The sequence below is a fragment of the Planococcus citri genome, chromosome 2, assembly GCF_950023065.1.
Source record: "Planococcus citri chromosome 2, ihPlaCitr1.1, whole genome shotgun sequence".
Lineage (NCBI taxonomy): Eukaryota > Metazoa > Arthropoda > Insecta > Hemiptera > Pseudococcidae > Planococcus > Planococcus citri.
Genome location: NC_088678.1, coordinates 16,875,526 through 16,901,702, shown reverse-complemented (window position 1 = coordinate 16,901,702; position 26,177 = coordinate 16,875,526). Strand labels below are relative to the sequence as shown.

The 26,177-nt window shown below is 34.2% G+C and overlaps 1 protein-coding gene across 1 annotated transcript; it reads right to left on the bottom strand.

The window, feature by feature from the left end:
- Window positions 1-16,740: 16,740 nt before the first annotated feature.
- On the bottom strand, window positions 16,741-23,396 carry LOC135834806 (uncharacterized). The gene is made up of 2 exons (XM_065348775.1): window positions 23,128-23,396; window positions 16,741-18,626 (listed from the first exon to the last, which is right to left on the bottom strand). The coding sequence occupies exons 1-2, from the start codon at window positions 23,143-23,145 to the stop codon at window positions 17,601-17,603; spliced, it is 1,044 nt and encodes a 347-aa protein (XP_065204847.1). The 5' UTR covers window positions 23,146-23,396; the 3' UTR covers window positions 16,741-17,600.
- Window positions 23,397-26,177: the final 2,781 nt, after the last annotated feature.

The window sequence follows — 26,177 nt, the reverse complement described above, 5'->3', positions numbered from 1 at the left end:
AAGTAATAAGTAAGTATACGTTTTTTGAAAAATTAAATATAACGATTCAATCGCTATGACCCAAACCCAACCACACTACACCTAATGTATCTTGGTTGTTTCCATTTGTTATATCAAATATGTAGATGCCAAGAAGCCAAAAGAAAAATGTCATCGAAAGCTCATCATCTTTCATTTATACACAGATATTACGCCTCAGGATTCCTGGATTATTGAATTCAACAATTATCATATTGTTACGCACAATTGCGTAAAATGTAGGTAATCGAATGAGTAGTAAAGCCATATCATCCAAGTTTGATAATGAATCCGAAGATGATGATGATGAGTCTGGGGCTGGACCAAATTCCGGTTCGAATCCAACCCCAAATGCGCTTTACGCCCCAAGTTCAAAATCTGTGTACATTAGTACTTTAGTGGTAACATCAATAATCAACTTTTCTTCTCTACATCACCGATAAAAATGACAAAAAAGTAATGGAGACCAAACTAGAATATCCTAAAAAGGAAAAACCCAACGTGGAAATATTTTTCTACTTTTTCTCAATTAGTTGAACAGGTAAAGGAACCACAAATGATGGGAATACTGCGAGAAGATCCTTTTAAAATTTCCTAACCAACAGCTGAAATAACAGGCCTGGATGAACTGGTCAAGACGTTTGGTAGGTACATTACTAGGACCAATAAATTATGGTGTTAACGTTGGAAAATTTGAACAATATGCGCTTCAAGCTGCAGAAATGTATGTCGAACTTGAAATTTCAAAAATTCAAAACTTTGTTTTATTTACGAAAAATAAATTTCACCTGAATCTAAATAATGTGAAAAATTTTTCATCTTGAATCAAAATTACTTAAGTGAAATATTACTGTAACCATCGTAAGCATTCCAATATTTAGACATAAAAATGGCATTTGAGATCAAAAATTAATTTAAAAAAACAGGATTTAGTCAATAAATGTCAACTTTCCAATATTTTTTCAGGTATTTTAACAAGAATAGGACAGTATGATAAGATGAAAATATTGAAATGCTGTCCAAATAAAAATAAAAAAGGACAAAATCTTTGAATTTTTTTTTTTTAATGAAAAACTCTGAAAAACAAATCGAAATATTTGATTTTTTTAAAATAATTTTGGAACGACTAAAATGAAAATTTGGAAAATTCTTCTAGAAAAATTTCGATTAAAAATTTGAAGTATACTCATTGGAAAATCATGCAGGGATCAAGGTTAGAGTCCCAACAAAAGTCCTCCTACCAACACCAACGGCTATCTTTCTCGTTGATCAGCTTAGAAAATGGAAAAAAATAAAGTTAATCAATTTTATAATATTTCCTATGTTCAAATGTCAAGGCTAACAGCTGAAATATAAATCTTATACATCTATTTTCATAAATCGTCTCGTCCAATCAAACACTCCGCTTCCTTTGGGTAAGTATGTGACCCTTGATTCTAGTTTCAAAATTAACCAGAAATCAATGCCGTGTACGCAAAATTGAAAAGTAGAGGAACGAAAAATCTGATATACGACGTAATTCACAGGTGAGTATGGTATATGCATTTAAAAATGCACCATAATATTATCTTGCAGTACCTACAACAGAAACTGTTCAATTACAGAATGGGCAATGGGCATACCCAGTAACTTTGAAGGAGTGGTGTTCTTATTTGATTATTTCAATTCATATCTTGTATATCATTTTGTAGGCCAAAACCCTGACATAAGGTCAGAAAGTAGAATGATTTTCTTCCTTGGTTTCAAAAAAAGTCAGATAAAACTCGGATTTGAGGGAAAAGTCGGTAAAATTTTCCCACAAACACACTGAGAAAAATGTATGGTATAAGTTACAATAAATTTATAGTAAACGTTCTCCAGTTTTGGAATTATAGTCGAAATTACTATAACTATAGTAAATGAAATACTATAATTATAATAAAAAATTCTATAATATAGTAAATATTACCATACATATAGTATTTTCATTTACTATAGTTATAGTAATTTCGACTATAATTCCAAAACTGGAGCACATTTACTATAAATTATGATCATTTATACTAAAAAAATTTTTCTCAGTGCAGAAAATTTTTCATTTTTTTGAATTTTATTTTCATTTTTTGATCAAAAAACCGAACTTAAGATGTTCGTTAGGGAATTAAGCCAAATATCGATAAACTCATTGAATACAAGAGTTGCAGTTTGTTTCCGCACTGCGCACTTTCACACCTTTCTTGACTATTGCATATGGCATGTGATTAAAAAATCAAAACTGCGATCAAAATATTTTCAAAAAAGTTGAACGTACTGGCAAGTACTTGAAGACTTTTCTTCCTCTCTTTCAATTACTTTATGTTTGTGTAAGTTTCCAAATCTAATCCAATTCCTTTTCACATTCGGTGCTAGGAATTCAAATTACGTGTTATGGTTCAACTTGTGAATCAAAAACATCCTTATCGTAAATAAACCCGTCGAAAATTCACTCGTGTATTGCTTAAAATTACGCAACGTTACACGTAAGTACCTACGTTCAAATCTCAAAAAATCCTACAAAGAGTGGTTCAATATTAGACCACATATGTACATCTTCCAAAAAAAAAATCGTTCGATACAGAATCGATTCCAACTTTGGAAAATTCAATCCCACTTTCAAAAAACATGTACACTGAGAAAAATTCTGGAAAATGATTGAGTATTCTAAGTCAAAATACCCTAAAATGGATCTAACTGCTGAGATAAACAAAATCACCTTCACAAAGGAAACTAAAGACTGGATTATCGAATCCATGAAAGAGCCAGCCAATTCAAAAAATGATCCGATTCTTGCAGCTGGCCAATTTTCCATAGATTCTTGGATATGTGCTATCAGCCATTTCAAGAACAACCTCCCAACGGCAATTGAGAGTCAGATTATCATAATGATGGAAAGAATCTCTCTCTTCACTCAGTTTTCTAGCATCTCAAAAAATTCTTGGGAAAGTTTTCGTCTCAGGTCTAGTGTCTAATGAGCAAAAGATGTTGGGAGGTCTGTATGAAGGTGCTAACTTGTGGCATAATCCTGACTTCATCCTACTATTGTGCCAATCCGCCTTCTTAAACTCATTCCGTTAGACATCAAAAAATTCTGGCACTCGCTCATCAGTCTTTATCGAATGGAGGACAATTTTGAACTGGTGAAAACAGACAAATTAAGCACCTCAGACTCGGAGCATTTATTACACCTTGTTCTTACAATGGATGTACAAGATTTATATGCCGACAACCGAAACAGGTTGAAAAAGTCGGCCATAAAAATCAAATTTGTTATAGAATAGATTAAGGATGATCGCGAATGTAAATAGTTACAATTAAGGAGTTTTTTTTTATTATTATCATTTATTTATTTGTTTCTTCATTTATCTTTTAATTTGATTTTTATCCGGTTCTTGTTTATTTTAAATTTAAATTCAAATTCAAAATTTGCTTTATTTTATTTTATTTCATATGTTCTATTCTTAAGATTTGATTCAATTCACTGACTCTCAATTCACTGACTCTCTTTTCACTGTTAAAGTGTTATTTTCCATCGAGAAACAGACGGTTAAACACAAATAACTGTTTGTGCTCCAAATGTTAGTGAATGTTTATGGGTTTTATTGAAGATTGAGTTTTGCCAGACATCTGTCAAAATCGAATCTTTGTGATAGTTAGTCACATGTTGCAGTGACACTTGGGAACAGGACATCTGTGAGTGGAAAGCCCTGGGTAAGTAATTCAACTCCCACACATTCCAATTTGGAGTTACATCAGCCTACGTGACGCTCTCGCTTGGCCTTTTACGATCATAGGCAAGGTACGTGGACAGCCTATCAAAATTATTTACGATTCTAGATTGCCACACTCGTTGGTATCGTCTCAGGCTGTCGATTATTTAAACTGGTCCAACCCTGGATTAGTGACGAAGAAACAGCTGGAGGCAGAAACTGTGGTATATGTGCCATGGAGGGACGAATTTCGATTGAAGAGCTGTTTCTCAGTATACTTCCCCGTCACTTCATTCTGGAGCCTCCGAGGCGATTTTTCAATCATCTCCAGAAATTTCAAATTTCAACGGAAAGACCAAAGTGTACTTTATTAGCTCCTTCAACTTTAATCTGTTGCTTATATTGGGGACATTCTCAATTGTTTTACGGTTTTAGGTGATTACCACAAAAATCCAGGCGTGTGAGTTTCAAGAGTGAATTTTTCACCAATTTATTAATTCCAGAAAAATTGTAAAAAAAATCAAATTTATATTCAACAAAAAAAAAAAAGGTAGATATGCAACCGGCAGTTTTTTCAATGAGATATCTTCTGGTCTATCTAAACGCGTTTTTGATTCTTCCAGAGCGATTTAGAATTTTTGAAGAAATTTTAAAACTCGCTGGAAAAATCAAAAAGGTCAATTTGCAATTGTTTCCGAGTTGGGTGATCATAAAATTTAAGTACCAAGTACGGACACACCAGATGACACCTTGTTGAGAAAAAAAACACTCGTTATAAATAACTTTTTCGAAAATTTGATTTTTTCCTCTTTGTCTGGAATTTACATATAGGTCAAAAATTCAATTTGACCAGCACTCATGGAGTCTGGTTTTTTGGTAGCATCTCAACCAAATTATTTCAGGATGCTCAAGTTGATTTTCAATCATTTACGTCGATGATTTCTTCATCACTGGATGGGATAACCGAATGATCGAAATCGTAAACGACCTTCTATTGAAATATCTTGTTAGTCCAAGCCCAGCCTTTCTCATCGCAAAAAAGTAATCCGACAAAAATTGTTGACTCCGGACCCCTCAGCCACCATCTGAATTTTTAATATTTTGAAAATAAACTTACTTCGACGAATTTAACAAAACTCTAATTCATAGTCTAGAAAACAAGAACATTCCGGAGAATTGTACAGAAATTGAAGACGGCGATAATAACCGCATTTACGTAAGTATGTACTTAGCAAATAGGTACGTATTTACATATCTAATAGAAAACTTATTATTTCAATTTTTAATAATAATGGAAATTAAGAAGTAAAATTCCTGCGGTTTCATTAATCCAACCGCTACCGGCGGCAATAAATATTCCTGAACAAAAGTCAACAAGAAACACAGTAGCTTTTTTGCATGGCAAAAAACATCTCTATGAATTCTTCTCGTGTATATGCTTTTGGTATTTTATTTAAATTACGTGAAATTTACTTCTTATATTAAACGAATTCATTAAAAAAATTTTTAAATAAACAAAGTTAGAGTGAGCGCGGTCGAATTCTCTTTTAAAGTGTTCCGGAATGATGAAGACGATCAAAACTGGACAATAAGGCGCAACGTCGGCCACATACACCCGACCTGCAATAACAATTTTTTGACTATATCATAGTGAAAAAATGTTTGCAATCCACGTCCCTGAAAATGATTGAAATTTGCAACCCCTGCCTCCACGTACTGATCCACCAGACTGCTCGACGTCGCCGTCGTTTCCTCAGTCCCTGTCAACCCCAAACGAGAAATGCAACAAGTAAGCTGCAGGTACTGTGTTTCTTGATTGTCGCGTGTTCACCGCATTCATCAAATTTCATTTCAGTTTTTAGTTTTTTGTTTTCGTTTTTTTTTATTTATAACAATTGAAAATGAACGGACGAGGAAGACGAGATAACGATGATTACCGAAGGGAAAAGAACAATACGCGAAAACCATGCTTTACGTAAGTAACTTTTACATATTTCTACACGATCTTGAGCATTTGAATTCTTCACACGTTTCGGATACAGATGATTCTGGTAATTGATAATATTTTAAATACGTATTGATAAATGATGTTTTCTTTCACGAGTCTTCAAACGTGTACACTGTATACATGATAGTTCACTTTGGTACTGATAGACGTCTTTTACTACCCTTTTTCGAACTGAAAAAATATCTAAAAAATACCTTTTTATTTTCAAAGTTCGAAAAAGGGTACTAATAGACATCTTTTACTACCCTTTTTCGAACTTTGAAAAAGTATCTAAAAGATACCTTTTTATTCCAAGTCCAAAAAGGGTACTAATAGACGTCTGTTAGTATCCTTTTTGGACTTGGAATAAAAAGGTATTTTTTAGATATTTTTTCAAAGTTCGAAAAAGGGTAGTAAAAGACGTCTATTAGTACCCTTTTTTGGACTTGGAATAAAAAAGGAATTTTTTGCGATATTTTTTCAAAGTTCGAAAAAGGGTACTAATAGACGTCTATTGGTACCCTTTTTCGAGCTTTGAAAAAAATAGATTTTTTTTCAAAGTCCAAAAAGGATACTAACAGACGTCTATTAGTACCCTTTTTGGACTTGGAATAAAAAGGTATCTTTTAGATACTTTTTCAAAGTTCGAAAAAGGGTTGTTCATAGGTATTAAATTCAGAAGGTGAAGAACTTACAAAATTCAGAGTATAAATTAATGCAAAATTTACAGTATAATGGACGACGACCTTTTTGAGCTTTAGTAAGTACCTCTAGACAATGTTTTTTAGTAATCAACGTTAGAAATTTCTAATCGAAATGTATCTTACCTAATACACGGTAGAAATACATCACCGATAGGTACATGCGTTTTGAAATGATACGTTGAACATGATATCATTTGTTTTTTATAGTTTCCGGTGGCTGTACGTAAATGCGTGGGTAGTCATCTACTTTGGGCAAAAAAAAGGCTATTTACCAGCCCAAATAGTGAGAAGAAAAGGATATAAAATACAGATCAGATATCCACCCGATGACGATGGAGTAGAAGGACGTTGGACGTTCAGATTGCACGGAAAAAACGGAATTGTATTTTTTACCATTTAAGTGGTAAATTTTACAACAATTGTGGTAATTTTTAACACAAAAATAGTACTTTTTACCATATTTCATAGTAACTAACAGATACTACGATTCGGAATTGTATTTTTTACTATTTTTAGAAGTAAAAAATACTATGTAGTAGAATTTACCAACTCTGTAGTTAAAAGTGCAATGTAAAGTAGTAGATAATGCTAGGAATGTGGTAAATTCTACTATGAATGAAGTGCATATTACTACTGAAATATTAAATTTAACCATGAATATGGTAATTATTACTACTGACTTTTGTAAAAGGTATAAAGTACTATTCTTCAAAGTAATTTCTATTATTAAGATGGTAAAATTTACCATTTATGTGGTAATTTTCATGAGGTGAAAAACTGAAAACATTGAAAAATGTGATTTCAGTTATTTGACTCATGTTGTTTAAAACTATAAAAACTACTGTTCATTTTTTAAACTCAATTCAACTACTTATTTAGTGTCTTTTATATCAATGTTTGTGCATCGTTTTGTTCTAAGTAATGAAAAGTACCCTAATAGTGAATATGCATTTTTCAAGTTGTTTGACTCGTGTTGTTTAAAAGCTACTATTGAGTTATTTGATGTGTGTTGTTTAAAAGATATTGTAAGTACCTATTACTTACACATTTACTCTTATATCAATGCGTGTTTGTGTAATATGGTTAAACTACTTTTGTATGCGCAAGTGATAGGTTACCATAGTACTCTCTAAACTTGAAACAGTCAAATTTCACTGCCTTAACAGCTAGTGGGATCTGACCACATTTTAGTACCTAGTTTTTGACTGGATTTTCAGTAAATATTTACTGCTCATCAGTCAAATGTGAACTATTTACGGAATAATTAGTCAAAATTGAAGTATTTTTACTGTATCGAACAGTCATACGTGGTCGAGCAGTAAAAAATTTTAAATAAGTAAGTAACTGATTTAAGAAGTACTTTTTTCACTGTTTATCCCAGTGACGACATTTTGCCCTCCTAACAGTGAAATTTGACTGTTTCAAAAAATCTATTTTCAATCTTTCGTTTAGTTCATCATCATATTGTACACCTAATCATAAATTGCTTTGTTGAGTGATGGTAAAAATTACAAAAAAAAACTAGTAACTGTGGAATGGTCTCAAAAATAGTAAAATTTACCATGAATATCGTAATAATTACCACATTCTTGGTAGAAATTACTACATGTAATAATAGTTACTTTTACAAAAAGAAATAGTAAAATATACTATAGTGTTAGTAATAATTACCAACACTATAGTATATTTTACTATTTCTTTTTGTAAAAGTAACTATTATTACAATATGTAGTAATTTCTACCAAGAATGTGGTAATTATTATGATATTCACGGTAAATTTTACTATTTTTGAGACCATTCCACAGTTACTAGTTTTTTTTTGTAATTTTTACTAGGAATATTTTTTTCCGTGTGGCCAGTTCGAGGCCATTCTGGTACGCGGACCTCGGGAGGGTGATACATGACCGAAATCGTCCGTACTTCACCTACGCCACTGAGCGTAACGACGCGGACCCTGAGCGTAACGACTACGCCGAGGACCGCCCTTTTGAAGTCTTTGTAAGTATTCTAAATTCAAAAAATTACATTACAATCACAGTTGTAAAAAAACGATGATGTTTTCCCGTAGCTGTTGCACCTAACGGGGGCCGACCGCGGTGTAGTGCGAGCGGAACGAGACCACCACGATGGAAGGTTGGAAGATGTAATATTGCGGTTAATACATAATTTCCATGGACGTAGGCTCCCCTTCTTCGTTCACGATGAAGCATCCAGAGATTACCTCCAACGCTATGTGGGGGGGGGGAGCAAATATTCGTAATAAACAATCTGGAAAATAGAATAGTATGTAATTGATTATCAAATGACACTTAATACTTTCGTACATACTAAATTATTTCTGAATTATGTTACAGCCTCGTGCACTACCGCCGCTGCAGTTACTGCCCCGTCCAATGGCAAGCAGTGATGCGAACTTACAAAGATCTATTGCGAACAATGATAGATTGATTATTAAACAGCGCGATGAAAACTTAGAGCTTAAGGCTGAGCTCAACCAAATCAAGAAAGAAAAAGCCATCGTATTTAAGGCTTTACAAACCCAACTATGTCACCACCACCACCATGGTCACTCAGACTCAAACTCTGAGCGAAATTCTCAGTCAATTAACAATCAGAGTGATATCGGCTCTGATGAAAGTAACGTTGCTTCAGAAAGAAGTGACAACGGCAGCGTTGTAAATTGGTGGTAGGAATCTTGTTGATTTGGGTTCACAGTGGAGCCCCAGTGAAGGAAGCCCACAGGGGCCTCCTCCTTCGACGTCCACCCCCTACCCCAGTGATGACGATCAACCCCCCTCAAAAGTACAACGCCGAGCTTAAATAAAAAAAAAAAGAGAAGGCAGGTGTAGGACTTAATTTTTAATATAAATTTTTTTTTTATTGATGATGAACCCCCTTAACGTAGTTTGTAGTACATTTTTTTTTCAGTAAATTTTTTTCGAATGTTATCGCTTCTCATATAATATATTCGTTTCCAAAATTGCATTAGAACGTAGAGCTTTATCAAAGGTAAGATGTTACTGGACCTTCCCAGGCAGAAAGTAGGTAAAAAAAAGTCCACTTCCAACATTTTCATCAATTTAAATCAATTGGGACTTTTAATAGGTAATTATTAATATTGTTATTATGTGTTTTATTTATTAAGATTGTTTATTCTGAACGCGAAATTGAATCGATACCTAATTCTCAGAATAAGCTCTCTTCGTAAATGTAGGTTAGTATGTATGTTATTATTCCATACAGTCTGGTGGTCATGAGGGAAAATCTAACATTATTAAAATCGGATCCAGAACTTCGTAATCGTGGCGTTGCTGTAGCATTTGAAAATCGTGAGTAGATTGCTTATCAAACGTTTATTGTCCTTATGTAAATAGTATTTTCCCTTCCCCCCTTCGTTCGATGCTCGCCACATCGCACCTGTCATCTCGCCGCAATATGAATATTGTATCGAGTTTTTTATTCAATTTTTTCATAAATAAAAGAAATAGGTATACGAACCTACCTATTTCTTAATTCAAAATATTCACCATAAAAAGTGGATAAAATGGGACCATAAAACTTTAGATAAGCAAATAAAAGTAAAGTCATAATGAACTGACAAAATTAACTAAAACCTTTCGTTTTTCCTTTTCCCCCCTTACCCCTTTCTCTGTCTTAGATGCCGAAAGAAGGAGAAAAAGTAAAGGAAGGATCGAAAGAATGGGACTTTAAGATTAACTTGCCAGCGACCGAACGAAGACCGATCCAAATAAAAGGCCGGCCAACACCCAGGTTCCTGGGGCTAATGGTCGCCGGATATTGGCTATACGATTTAACAAAGACCTACATAACGGTGAAAAAGGATAACAAGAAGAACGAGTAAAAGTTGTAATGTACGATAGCTATTTTCGTTGTTCATGATTACTTTTATATTAAAAATATGTCATAAGTCGTATACAAATGCGTCGTCTACCTTTTTTACCAACTTAATAGGTTGCTTATAATTTTTTTTTACATATACATACAAACATTCAGCGTAAAGAAGAAGCCTATAGGCTGATCATCTTCTACGAGGGTAAAATGGACAACGCAATATTTTGTCCATACCCTCGTAGGCATAAATCTGTCAAGTTAAAAATACACTGTCGAAAATAAATCCTTCGACACCTCAAATGCGCGTACTCTAAAAATCGATAGGTACCAGATTTTCCAATACGAGAGTCTGGACACAGCTGAAATTAAGACTGAGTCTGGAGTCCAAAAAGGACCTAATGGTGAAATTATAAAGAAAAAATTTAAACCTAAGAGTCCTTCGACAGGCCAAGCTATACCAGTGCACCACTTAGAATATGACCCAGCAACTGATCAATATTACGAGTTGAGTGACACTGAGGAAGAAATTCCACCCATGAACGTCCAAGCATTAGGTATTTTAACGGATATTTTAAGTAACCCCAATGCTGACCCCCTGGACATGCAAATGCTTACAGGGGCACTTGTGAATTTGGCTAAAGCCAATTCGCAGGCGGGAAACGGGAGCCATTAGAGGACAGCGGGGCATCTTCTAATGACTTTTGGGCCCCCAGTAATATGTTATTATGAGAAAATCGACTTCGAATTCGACGAAAGCTCCCGAATCAACTTCGAATATTCGATCTACTTCGAAAGTGACACTGATTCTTCATCGATTGTACCAACTACAACTTTAAAAGCTGCTTCGATTAAATCTACTTCTCGTTGTACAAGTAGATTATTCAATTCCGGTAAACCTTCTCCACCGAAAAACACAGGTCCAGTCACTCGATCGAAAAGAGTACCTCCAATCGTTCCTACCCCAACACTACCTAAAGCTACGAAGAAGAAACCTAAAGTTCCTGCGGAAGCTATAAAGTCAAAGTGACTGAAGTATTAATCGATCCGCGGATCTTGATAAACTATCCACCCCCACCGCCTCAGATCTTCAGTGAAAGTGAACCATCAACTTCGAGCTCATCTTCTAATCAACCATCAACAATTGGGAGTTCAAATTATTAATAATAATTTCATTTTCATTCTTAATAATAACCATTTTCTGTCAATAGTGAACTTCCACGGGTAATGTCCTATCAATGGCATTCGAGATCACATTTTCAAAACCATATTCTAGGCTATGGTAGTTATTCTACCCAATGCTTACATTGGTAGAAAATAATTACCAAAACCAGGTATCATTTACGTATTTTGGAATTTCTGGAACTCAAAAAGGGAACCATTAGATAGTATTTACGTTATCTAACAGTCACGAAACAATTCCCAAACGTCAATCAATGATTGAAATTTCGGAAAAATGACAAAAATATTCAAAATTGAAAAAAGAGTCTTGTTTCAAAATTAAAAATTTCAAAAACTCAAAATCCTTTTAATGTAATTAGCTGATATGGTCCCAATACTCCACCTATTTTGGCCTCAATGATGAAAAATTGAAATTTGGAACAAAATGGATAATTTTAATTTGGTAATTTTTTTTACGAAAACGAAAAGTAACACTTGAAAAAGTGAAAATGCCAATTAGGTAAAATTTACGAGTTTCGGAGTCAAGGTAGTACCTACCTAACCAAAATGTGACAATTTTACGAAGAAAATACATGTCACAACTTTGGCCCAGATACACTGTGAAAAATTAAATTTTCATAAAATAGGATAAAAATATATTTCTCTGGATTCGTGATAAATCACTGTTCAAACTCGAATGAAATAGGACGATCATTTGAGTAGATAGGTACCCACCAAACAAAAACTTTCCACATTCTATCATAAACTCTTGGTTTTTTACCTAACTAATATAATACAACTCGGACCATTTGACTTTATTCAGGGTAAATCCTCCAAATACCAAATAGAAAGTAAATAGGTAAATACCTACCTAATCGAAAACTCATTTTTCAAAAAAGTAAAAACCCTTAATGTCACCTTTTAAATGATTAAACAATGAAAAACCGCAAATAAGATTCAGACAGCTCCTTATTTTTTTTTAATTTGGCAAAAAAAATGAAAAATAATCAAAAAATGAAAATTATCTCTAAAAAACAAATTTTTATTTATTCTTCTCGAAAAATACTCATACGTAGTTCCATTCACAAAAATCAAAATGTAAATTATCTTAAAAAATCAAAAGTTACGAGTTCCTACTACATTTTTTCACAAAAAATAGGCAATTTGAAAACAAGTAGGTATACCTATCGAAATAGAGAGACCCCCGCCGTTCGCGTCTTATTGTTAGACGCATTGGTGTGTGGATATTTTAGTATTTGTATGTAAACGAAAAAGGAAATATACCTCTGACCTCTCTCTCTCTCTCTCTCTCACTCACAATGACAAATTTCAGCATACTTGAAAATAAATCACACAAAAACACGAAAATGAAATTTCAGACTAGATTAATTAAATCCTACCTTTGAAAAAAATCTTCGCTTCTGCACAACTTCCCAGGTGACAGCATCTCGCTGAAGGCAGACTGAAAAGCTCCACGAAAAATCGCACATCAATCGCGAAAAACAAAGAATAAAGTTCAACATTCGAGTTGTAATCGAACTTTCGATAATTAAGCGCACTTCGAAAAAAAAACAACCGAAAAAACGAAACTGTAATCAACCGTTGAATTTTAGCACGAGACGCTCGAGTCACAGCATGGCAAGCTAGAGACAGACAGAATGAGAATGCAAAGCAATAGCAAAATGCGACGAATGATCATTTGCTACGAAAAAAGATGGCTTGGTTGCTATCGAACGTGCAAGTTAAAAGGATAGTTCCAAGAATAACTAGAGATAAGATAACAACTCGTCGTCAGTTTGGCGACGATCCTGTTCGATCTAGCTGCATTATTCGATAATATTCTACGCATTTTACGTACCTCACCTCTCTCCAACCACCTTATTTCGCAGAATTGAAAGCGTTCAGAAAAAGACTTGTAAAATTTTGCCATTGCATTTCATAGAAATACATGTACTTAATGTCGAATTGTCGACTTATGTAGGTCTAGGTACGTAATTCTTACGAATTCTATCATTTCAAACACACACTCTTCTTGGTCATCGTCAGGAATCTTCAAACTTCAATGTTGATTATGTAAAATTCGTTTGGGCTATAAAAGTGGAGAGAAAACCATCTAACATTCTATACCCCAACCTATTAAATAGGCTGATACTCGACTCCATCATCTCCCTCACCTCTCACTTGAACACGACATGATTTTGATAGGGATTCCATTATTTTTCCAAAAAACCAATTCCACTATACTTAATTAATTCGACTCGTCTATCAGCTATAAATATGAGCAGCGCGTAGACAGAGATTGTACTCAAATTTTTCTCGAAAAAAGTAACAAAAAAAATGGCAACCAAAAAACTTCAATGCATACAAAACATTTTACAAAAAACACATAAGAAAAACATCAAAATTCGAATAAAAACCATTTTTGAAAAAAAACCTAGCAACAACAGCTCAAAACTCAAAAAGAAAGCATGAAAAAAATATTGGATTCCGGAAACATAATCGAAAAATGTGTTTAACAACTGAAAAAATTACAAAATTGAAAGAAGTACATAAGAAAGATTATTTTTTAAACTGTAAACTTATTAAAATTAACAGGAAAGGGGGAGTGATTTGTGAAAATCCTTTTAAAAATTCGAATACAAAAAACGTACTTTGCTTCAAAAAGAAAAAAAAATCCTCCATCGAAACTGTCAAAAATTGACACGATTAAAAAAAAAATGGAAAAAAGGTGACAGTGACAAAATTATTGAAACTGAGAGAAAATGACCAAAACAAGAAGCAGAGCAAAGATCAAGATCTGAAGAGGAAAAAAAATTATCAAAAAAAAAATGTTGAAAAACCTCATCGTGATCTTTTAATTAATCAAAATCGTATGTCCCTAAGAATGAAACTCGAGAGCGAAATTCAAAATGAACCAAAAAACACAGTTTTGTCAAAATTTAAAAAGTTGAAAAAAAAACACCGAGGATTCCAGAATAAAAATTTGATTAAAAGTAGAAAAATTCCACCAAAAAAATTAAGGCAAAAATCATTGAAATTCAAGAAAAAAACACCGCAAGAATTGAAAAAAAAACACCCACGAAATTTAACGATAAAATTGTGAAAACTTCACAAAAATTTTGACACAAAAAAAACACGAAAATTTGGGAAAAATCGTCAAAAAGTTGGTAAATTAAATCTATGAGAGAATTGTAAAGAATAAAACTTGAAAAATAAAACCATCAAGTCTCAAAGTCCAAAAAAAAAACTCGAAAACTCGAAAAAATCTGTAAACGGAGGAATTTCGCAAAAATTTAAGCAGAAAAAATTCTCAAAATTTGGGGCTAAATTAAAAATCTCGAAAATTCAAGAAAAAATGTTTCGCCGAAATCAAGAACAAAAATTAGGCAGAAAAACGAATCAATAAAATTCAGAACAAAAATTATGGAAATTATGAAAATAGCTAAAACTCTCGAAAATTCAGTTTAGCAAAATTCATTAAGAATTCAGAACAGAGAACTCGTGAGAATTAAAATTAGGAATAAATTCGGAAATGAATCGATAAATTTTTGAGAAAAATCATCGAAAAATTTCTAGCAAAACTGAAGAGGATTCAACAGAGAAAAATAATTCGAACTTGAGAAAAAAAATTGTTCAAAGAGAGGAAATCCGGAGGACATTCCCTTCATAACTGGAAAGGAAGAGGAAAAGAGAGAGAGGGATCAACGAATAAAATATATCAAGACACAGAAAAATCCACCACAAAAGGTGAAAATAATAATAATTATGTAAAAAAAAAAAAAACTAAGTCATCAAATCCTGAAGAAGCTTCCCTCCCTTCTCGAAAACAAATATCAAAATTTAAAGGAAATCATGATTTTTGGGAAAAGAAAAATCATACCTAATTCCACAAAAATGCGAGCAAAAAAATCAACTCGTTTTTAAAAGAACGTAACAAAAAAAAAACTGTTGAAATGAAAAAAATGCAGTCAAAATTTAAGCAAAAAAATAACCACAATTCAAAAAAAAACTATAGAATCGTGAAAATTCAAAGTTAAAAAGGTCTATCAAAACTGAAGAAACTTAGCCAAAATATGAAGAGAAAAAAAATTCACAAAATTCAAAAAAAGCCATCGAATTAAAATAAGGAGAAAACCAGACTATTTGAGCAATAAAATCACACAAGCTCGAGGGAAAATTTTTATGAAAAAATCACGAGAATTCAAGGTGATAAAATTGGGCAAAAATTCAAGCGAAAAACATCATCAAAATTCAGAGCAAAATCATGGAAAAATTATTTTGAAAAAAAAATCACCACCAAAATTCAAGATGTCTAACAATCAATCAAAACATGAGAAAATCAACTAAAAACCATCCAGAAATTCAAAAATAATAATATTTGTCGAAATTAGAAAACCTATAAGTACATTTCAAAAGAAAAATCATCAAAACTGAAAAAATGAAATTCGTAACGCTGAAAAGCATTAAATAAAAGCATTGTTTTTTTTCGTAGAATTTTGGATAAAATTTTGAAAAAAAAAAGAAATTTGTGAAAAAACTCGGTAAACATAACTTATAGTGACCAACATTTTTAAAAAGTAACCAAAAGTTACTATTCTATTAGTAACTTGTCAAGTAACCGAGTACAATCCCTGCGCAGAGCATTTCGTGTTAATTACTTCATTTATTAAACGCTTCGGATACTTATGATCGCCGCAAGTTATACCTGCTACACTCTCATACATTAGCCATCAAGTCGGATAAACATACTCGTATTTAGAGGGACAACGATTCCAATTGGCACGCTACAATACTTATTACAACTGATTTCAGTAAATTAAATGGACTCGTATAGGCTACGACTACACGCTGACACGCAAAATATAATGTACGTATAAGCTGCGTGTACAATTTCGTTCTTTCCAAGGTCGCGAAAATCAAAATCTCGCCTCAAACTACCTGCCACTGGCACTGGGCACTGGCACCAGGCACACGTTTCAACTTGACGAACCGGGTTCGACGACGGTTGGCGGTTCACGTGTCGTGATATGCAGTGCAGCAAACGCCACACCGGTCAATTTAAACGAGAAGTATCAAATCTGGTATCTTCTCTTCGACCTGCCTCGTTCCCTAATTAACCTCAACCTAATTAATTCGTATAAATCGCATCGTTCTCGAACATAAACGCCGATCGAAAAAGGAAAACTCTCGACGAGGTGCGAAAACTACCCACCTAAATGATAATGGAAGGTTACATTGTCACTTCTTTTTTCTACAGCCTGTTGGTTTGATGGCAGTAGCTATAGGTACACGAAACACGACGTATAAATTATTTATTTATTACGTTTTTTGTACAAAAGTTGATAATTTAATTAAATAAATCCAAGGTAACTGAATTGCGAACAAAAATAAATAACACCAGGCAACTGCATATTTGTGTTCGGGTTGAAAATGAGCTTAATCGATACTTGAGACCCTAAAACAAAAACCAGAGTGGGGGTTTCCAATTTGAGTTGGTTTTGAGGCTGATTTTTGTTTTAGGGTCCAAACTATCGATTAAGCCCATTTTCGACCCAAACACCACAAAAAAAAAAGTTGCCTAGGGCAATCGAATAAATAAAATAAATAAAATTAGGTCGAATTACAGCCACTTTGGATATAGGTAATCAACATGGTAACTATAGAGCATGTACTAGAGTGAAAAAGTAATTTCTTTTCATGATACAAGTATTTTTGATGCGTGAAAAATTCGTGGAAATTTTCTCAAAATATGTAAAATTAATTCCACTTTGTCATTACATTCTGTACTTATCGATTGAGAAAAAAAAATTGAAACCATAAGTTACTAAAGTGACAATTATTTTTTGTTAATTTCTATCTTCCATCAAAAGTACCAAGAATTGCTTTTGTTCGTCAGATAACCTCGTCAGCTATCTTCACAGTTCACATACATACGAACAGGAATTGAAAATGACTAATTGCAATCTACTCAAGCGAAGGTTCGTTTTGTCTAGTACTAAGTTTGACTTTAAAAAAAAAATAAATTAAATCAAATTGAAAATGAAGGAATACAATAAATTACATGATCGAAGGAAATGTGCATGATGGGTAAAAACAAACGATATAACAAAAAAAATTCCATACTTGGCAATTATTTAATGAGGAACTAGCGGAATTCAATGAGCATTACGTTTAAACAGAGGTGACCAATAAGGCGACGAGTATCTGTTGGGGTGAGCAGGATAATGATATGGGTAGGGGGAAGGCGAAGGGGAAGCTTTCACGTAGCTCGGTTCATCGTGATAATGGTAATTTTTCTCGTAACTGGGAACCACAGCTACTGGTACGGGCACTTTGACCGGATACGGTACGTGTTTCTCGACGGGTACGTGAACTGGATACGGTTTAGGTACATGGACGGGTCTATCGACTAGTACTTGGACCGGATACGGGACTGGTTTTTCAACAGGTACGTGAACCGGATAAGGTCGATCGACCGGTACTTTGACCGGATAAGGGATGTGTTTTTCAACCGGTACTGGGACTGGTTTCTCAACGGGTACGTGAACCGGATACGGTTTAGGTACGGCGTACGGAACCGGACGATCGACTGGGACTCGTACTTCGTAAGGTACGTGTTTTTCTACGGTCACCGGATACGGATGTGGAACCTGGATGTAGACCGGATAAGGGACTTTTTTCTCGACGTGCACGTAGTATGGTACCGGCACCTCTTTGGTGACTGTGATTTCTTTGACGTGCGGATTGAGCTGGATACCGTGTGGAGGAGGTGGTGGTGGCACCAGAGTGCCCGGAGTCGATGATATTACGTGAGCGTCTTCGTAGGGTGCCGGACTTGGCACCGGATAGGGATGAGGATGAGGATGCAAATGTGCCGAAGACGGTTTTATGAACACTTCGGGGTATGCGGAAGTCGACTTCACGTATGGTCCCACAGAAGAGTACTCCAGAGGTACCGGAGTCGACGAATACGTCGCGAAGGAGGGTAGAGGTGGAGCGTGCGCTATTTCCACAGCTTCTAAACCATAAAGGCCACGTTTCTGCGGAACGGTTTGACTGCCGTCGTCGCTGCGTTTTTGAGCTGTTTGCTTATGTTGTGTTTTTTTCGTCGAACCATCGAGTGATGAGGAGGTCTTCTCAGAGTTCGCTGCCAGCGAACTGCCTACCAGTAAGAACCATACCTGCGATTTGTGACAATTTTGTCTCATTAGTTTGTGTATTTTTTGGATTAAGATTTTTTAAAAGTTTCCCCCATCGATAGGCCACCTACAGTAAAAAATCTTATTTGTAGAAAGTTGAAAAATATATTTATTACCTATGATGCTTAAAATTTTTGCCAACAAAATTTCAACTGTTTGAATAAGAATAGGTACGTGGTGCGATTGAGCTTAAATTTGGCTCACTTGTAGAATATGCAGCGTGTCTATTCATTTCTGGAAATTATTTTCCCTGACTTTTCCAGGTTTTCCAGACCAATTACTTCAATTTTCTATACTACATATTGAAAAATGGGAGGGAGGGATGTCAAATTTTCTCGAACACAGGGTGTCTAACAAAATCTGAAAACTAAAAAGAAGGACTTTAGCAGGACCTTGAAAGGACCTTTTGGAAGGACCCCCTCCCCAATTTATTTTTGCAAAATTTCCAAAAAAAAACTCTGGTGTCTACCAAATCCAAAAAACAAAATTTCGTACCCTTTTCGTATTTTTTTCATATTTTTTTCGCAGGCCATATTTTCAAGTTCTTTTCGGACATAGAAATTGAATAATTATTGGGAAACTATTTTAATGAACTCAAATTTTTCTGAAAAAAGTAACTTTAGTAACCAAAAAGTAATCAAAAAAGTGATTAACAAATTTTTTTAGTGTAACTCCCCCTTCACACCAAGTTTTTTTCAACTAATTGGCCAGATGTGGTTCGAACCATTGCTTAAAAAGGGAAGTTGGAAACAAAAATTTCGAATAACATTTTTTTGAATTTTTTCATTGATTGGATTATGTTTTTGGAATTTCTCGAGTTGATTTTTCCATTCTAGGAAATGTTTGAAAATTGATGTAGTAGAATTCAAATTTGATCGAGTGATGCAAGGGTGAAAAAGTTAAGGACTTTTTACTGACTTTTTCGAAAAGAAGGACCCATAGGCAAAAAGATAAACTTTTACTGACCTAGAAGGACCGGAAGGACCGTTAGAAACCCTGGAACATCATGAGTGCCAAATGATAAAATCGTCAATCGAACTACCTGTTGCGTCTTTGTTTTCCAAGCATGACTGAGTGCTCAATAGGGAGACCCTTATTTGAACTTTGTGGAAAATTTTTTTTTGGTTTTAAATGGGAAAATCAAGATTTCAACGTGCTGAGCTCAAACGAATTCGATGGTATCAAAATTTTAGAAAAAGGGATGATTCTGTTTCAAAAAAACATAAGTCGTATCAACAGTAATTCGCATTTTTCTGGTTTGAGTATTATTTTTGTTATTTCGGTTAAATTATTGCATTTTTTTTTTCAAGTTTTGAAAGAGCCTTTCACAAAATTCCCCGACTTTTCCAGGCTTGTGGACACCCTGAATATGGCATCTAGACCTCACAGAACCACTTTCAGTTGCCCAAGTTGATTTTTCTCCAGCAATTTCACAAATCGCTCCAGAAAGTATTGTAATCAGCTTTGGCTATAGGCACTAAAAATTCAATTCTGTCGGAAGTCTGACTTCATGAATCAATCAGGGCAAGCAAATCGCAAATCCATTTCTTTTCTGTTTTTTTTTTTTTTTTTTTTTTTTTTGAAAATCTTGAATTTTTAAAAATTTTACAATCGTCAATTTTTGCAAAAAATTTCTCAAAACTTCTTCTGTTCTCCAAAATTAACCTCTAACCCCCAATCACATCGCAGCTCAAGAATACATTTGTAATGAGGACTAGGGACTCCAAATTACCCACCTAGTTGGGAACTTTATGCCCAGTCGGAGGCTACACCGATTTATAGGTATCAGCGCTGTCTGGTGGTTTAGTGCCACTGAAAGCTATAGCCGGAGCGGCAGATATCTGCCTCAGTATTACCAGCTCATAGCATAGACGTGCTCAGCAGAATAATCATATTGATTGAACACGGATATCCGTATGACTGACAGATGTCAGACGTGTGCACAACTGTCAAGATACCACAAGCATCAGACTCGTCTGTTCTTCGAGGTATTGACGTTGTTTCACTTGTTGGGTGTGGTACATAAGACGAAGCTAAGGCATAGTCTGTTAGGTCCCCAATTCTAGTGGTTCCCCCATATGAAGTAAAGGCCAGTGTAAGACCTCAGGGAGGTACAAGTACTCCCCCCCCCCCCAACACATTTCAACAGGAACAAAAAAAATTCAGATGTCAAATGGATAAAATTGTCCGGTTATTTTTAGGACAGTAGGTAAACATTATGAGCAATCAAGCGATTTGAAATTGCTGCCGGAAAAATACCAACTTTTTCTAGAGGTTTCAGATCGACCCGAAAACGATTGCAATCAATTCGAGGGGTCGACTTCATGAAGTACAAGTTCGGATTCCTTTTTTTGCAAAAATTGACGATTTTGTTTTTTTTTCTGATTTGAGATTTTCCAACTTGCAAAAAAATACACCATTCCATTCGTCGCTTCAGATTTGCGATTCACCTGCTCTAATAACGTCATAAATCCGAACTTATGACATGTATAAAATTTTCAGCTATCAAAGTTGATTAAAATACCTTTTGGAGTGATTTGAAATTACGCTGAGAAAATTCAGCTTTTGCTAGAGCATGGTATCAACGGAATTATTTTCGAAAAAATCGCTACTTTTTGAAATTTCAGAAAACTTTCCACGCGACCCCCTCCCCTTTCACCACATACACAAAAAATTAAAAATTAACAAAATGTCCCATCATTTTTGGCAAGTCATTTTTCCTGACTTTTCTAGGTTTCCCAGATCATTTTTTTCAATTTTCTTCACATAATTACCCCATACTTCAATGTAAAGAAGTGGGGTGGGGAGGAGGAAGGGAAAATGGGATAATTTTTTTTCATACATTTTTTTTTTTTTTTTCAAACTGACTGAATCGTGAGCTTTTGAAAATGTTCATTTCAAGATGCCTAAAGACGAGTTCATTTTTTGGTTTTCAAAACTTCAGAATTACAATGTTTCTTTGAAGGAAGTTGATTTTGAGAACATAGCGAGGGGCGAAAGCACTTGAAAATTAGTATTTCAAGAGGCATAAAAACGATTTTTTTTTGTGAAAAAATTATTTTTGGCATTAAAACTTACTTAATTTTTTACAAGAAATTTTCATTTTGATGTTGAAAAAGAAAAGAAAACAAGCTCGGACAAAAGGCTTTGAAAATTTGTGAATTGAGAAGTAGAAAATGATGTTTTTCTTTCATCACAGATATTTTTGAACCGGCTGGAAAATTTTTACAGGTATTAATTTAACAAGTGTTGCCATCTTTTGAGGTACAAAATGAACATTTTTTTTTTTAATTCTCACCAATTAATTCATTTTGAGGTTTTTAAAAAATCTTAAATCAATGATTCTGACAAAAAATACAGTACTTTTCAGGCAAAATGCAGTACTTTGCAGTACTTAGGATTTCAATGCAGTACTTTTACAGTACCTGCAGTACCTGTTAGACACCCTGTAGACACCCAAATTCCCTGACTTTTCCAAGCTTTCCGGAAAATTGGACACCCTAATTAATAAAGTCAAATCTTTCTGAAGAAAATTTTCAAAAATACTGGAAAAATTGTATACAACGTATTTTTCATTTTCAATCAAAATTATAAGGGAAAAATAATACAAATGAACACATCGATGCATTTTTTCATTTATTCACTACCTTTTTGACTAAATCCACAACTTTTTCTCTACTTTCACTACTTATTTTTCAAAAACACTACTTTTTCACTACTTTCACAACCTGTTAAATAAGTGCAGGGCCCAACAATGGTGGAAATAGATCCGGGCGGGGGTTTCGACTTTACGGGGCGGACAAAGTTTCGAGTAATTTGTTTCAAAAGTTGTCGATTTTGTATTTTTTTTGATTTGCGCTTTTCAATTGCAAAAAAATACACCTTTCAAGTTGCGAATCAATGAAAAAATTAATTTTCAGATTGGGTCTTTTGCAGGAAAAAAAATATAAAAAGCTAATCAAATTTTCAATTGCTTCATTCAGAAGGACCATTCGAAAAATGTGGGGAAAAAATTGAATCTTGTTCATAATCAAGTTCGACAAATCAATACTGGATGCAGGGATGGTTATTGATTTCCTGCTTTCAATACCTATTCTGTTTTTCTCAAATTTTGAAGTATCGTGAGCCGGAAATGATTGAATTCGGTCAACTGCTAATTAGTAGTGATCTACATAACAAAAAAAAAATGCGCTTTCGCATGCAAAATTTTGGTCAAGCACGTTGAAAACATTTTAAAACCGAGTGAAAATTCAAAATTTGAAAAAAAAAAAATGTCAACCAAAAAACTCATAAGCTTAGTAAATGTCTGAAATAATCAAAAATTATCAGGTTTCATTTCATTGAAAACTTCTACCTAAATCTTCCTGGTATTACGAAGATCATTTTAACCGATTAAAACAAAAAAGAAATGACCGATGCGATGGAAAAACCAACAAAAAAACAAAAAATGACCCACATACGAGTACGTATCATATGTACTTACCACAAATCGAACGATCATTGCGGATGGAAAATTAATTCATGAGAAAAAAAAAGATAGAATCACTCGAGTCTGGTATCGGCCGAAATATAAACTGATAAGTTTACGCGAAGAAGTAATTAAAAAAAAACGAATTACAAAGAATTATTGAAACTGGACTCAGGGTAGTCAATGGTGGTATCTCCTTCCTTTTCACTTTCGATTTGAAAAAAATTGTACTGGTTACCGATGCGGTGCGGTAACAGCAATGGCCATTTATTTGTAATATGTAAGGTACGGCCATATGTGGAGGCACTTGATCCACATTAGCTGACCTTATCTTCCAATAAATCTACCAATTATCCGAGTAAATAATATGGAGCTACTACGAGTACTCGTATTGTAGGCTACTATACGTGTTGGATATTGCAAAATACCGCTACTCCAACATTCGATTCGTCGTTGTATTTCCAGTCAATTATAACAAACAGCCCGGACAGCTCGATACGAGTATCTCGGCACCTTACCACGACGGTAGCTTGGCAGCTTTGGTAGATCTCGCGGCTCGTTGACCTTGCTCGTATTCACACACATTAATCGTACGTGTGTATTGTCCGAGAGTTCGTCGGATTTTCATTTCATTTCATTTTACGTACGCATTGGCGTGTGGACATAATGACATAATAAGGAGGAAACTTTTTACGTATGTACTCGTAAATACCATTTATGGTCTGCAGAAATGCCAGATCGAACTGGAGGGTTCAATTTTGTTTAAAATTTTTCAGAAATATTCAGCTACTTACCTACTCATCTTTTTAAAAAAATATTTCTTCATCATTGGAATAATCGAACTGAGTTTAGAATTTTTCCAAGTAGACCTTTCTCACTCAGCGTCGAAAAATGATTCGCATCATTCTGTCTAGATGAATCAAGGTATAATGACCTTAAACGAAAATTACGACTTTGAAACGCCTCTATAATTAGATCATACAATCTCGATTCATTACCTGCTCCACCTGTGGCCAGGTTACCCAGAAGAACGAGAAATGATGAAAAAAAAATTGAAAAAAAGTGCTGCGTATGTACTTTTGGCGTGAGAGATGACATTGCTTAGGGAAATCATTGACGATATACCTATTTTTAAATCTTCAATCGTGTAATTAAAAACTGTCCATCGAACTGACCAACCTTACTTGGTAGACTCTCGCATATGTGTGTTGGGACTTGATAGACTGTACAACAGCTCACAAAAAAAAGTTCAGCCAACCTAATGAAAAAAATTTAAGGAAGTTCTAAAAAAAAGTTTAATCTTGAAAATGATACGTACGTTTCTAAAAAATTGTGTTAGTGGGTACGTATAAAATTGAATGCAGGATGTCCAGTCTCTGGAAAACTGCAGGAGAAAGGAATTTCGCAATTTTCACTACAAAACCGGAGGATCACACTCCCCTCCTCTCCCATTTCCATTTTTCATTTTAAAAATGCCACCTCCCCTCCGGCCACTCCCCTTATCTTGCGTGTAGGTACCTAATTGATATAGAATCTTCGATCTAGAAAATCGCCGGAAATTAGGGAAATCTCGCTCCCAAATCCGAACTAATTTTTGACCAAAAGAGGTTTTATTGGGACCATAAAACCAGTTAATTTAGAAAACGTCGTACGAAAATGATCACATATTCTAATTCCCTCTGTTACCCCAACTTTCTTTTGTTTTTCAATCAAATAGATGTCAAATGGAGACCAGAAGAAGAATTCAGAGTGGTGGGAATTTTTCCTTCGACATCCCTCAACAAAGAAAAATCCATCAACGATAAAGGCAAAGTTGCCAACGAAAACAGTCATACTCCTTACCGCCATGGCAATGGGATATGATCTGTTGAGACGCTTGATCAACATTCTGGATAAAAAAAAGTCGGAAATGATAACTCCAAAAAAGATCATCCACCTATGCGAGCAAATGTTCAGAGTGATCACTAGATAAATCGAATTCATTTGGAATAGTGCCTGTGTTTTATGTGATAAATTTTGTCAAAGTTATAAGTAAGCATAGAACTTGGAGTAATATATGATTAGGTAAGTACTCATGATGAATCGACACTCTACGAGCATCAAGTACCTACAAACTCGTAATTATTACTGTTGAAATACTACGTTTCTTTCGCGTTGATGACTGCCTAGACAGCAGACTCAAGTTACACTAGACTGGTAGCCACATATGGCGAATACCTACTTACATACTACACTGTCTTAGATTACATAAAGATCCATACAATGTAAGACTTTATACATATACAGATAAATAGATCGCGTCAACTACATTCACCTAACGCTATGCTTTACCAATTGCTACGAAATCGACGCGATGAAAGCAATGACTTCTTAGATAGATAGGTAATTCATCATGATAAAATTTTTTTGTTTGCACATTTGAGCACGAATAATTTTTTACTTTGGTTTCAGAAATGGCAAAGTATGAAAAATTGAGTAGGATTTACAACAGATACCTTCAAATGCTATTATACTTCAACAAAAAGTATGATCGAGTTTATCAGAAGTATTCTATTGATGAGTTGAAAGTTCCGTATGTGTGACTTAACTGGTAAGATTCAAACTGATGATTTAGAGGAGCGATTCGGCCTACATAGGCAACTATCAGGAAGTCATTATAATGTATCCGTGAATCATGTTTTTGAAGCAGAACAAAAACTTCGTGTGAAAAGTTTGTGAGAGTTAAAATCTACAATATTTGGACAAATAAAATTTGTTCCCAGTCTTCTTGGATCATGATTTTAAAATAGAAGTTTCAAGTTTCACTATTTATTATTCAATTAAGTAAGTACTTATTAAGATTTGTATTGTTTTCAATTTCAAACTTCTAAAGTTTATTATCTACATATATTTCACCATAATGTTCAAATTATCATTTAGAATGGAATAATTATTATTTTGACATAACTAAACGCAATGAAAAGTTAATTAATATTGAAATGAAGAAAAAAAAATGATATAATGTATGGCTGTGTGAGACACACTATTTTTAGAATAGATATGGCTTGACAAATGTTCTTCCCTTT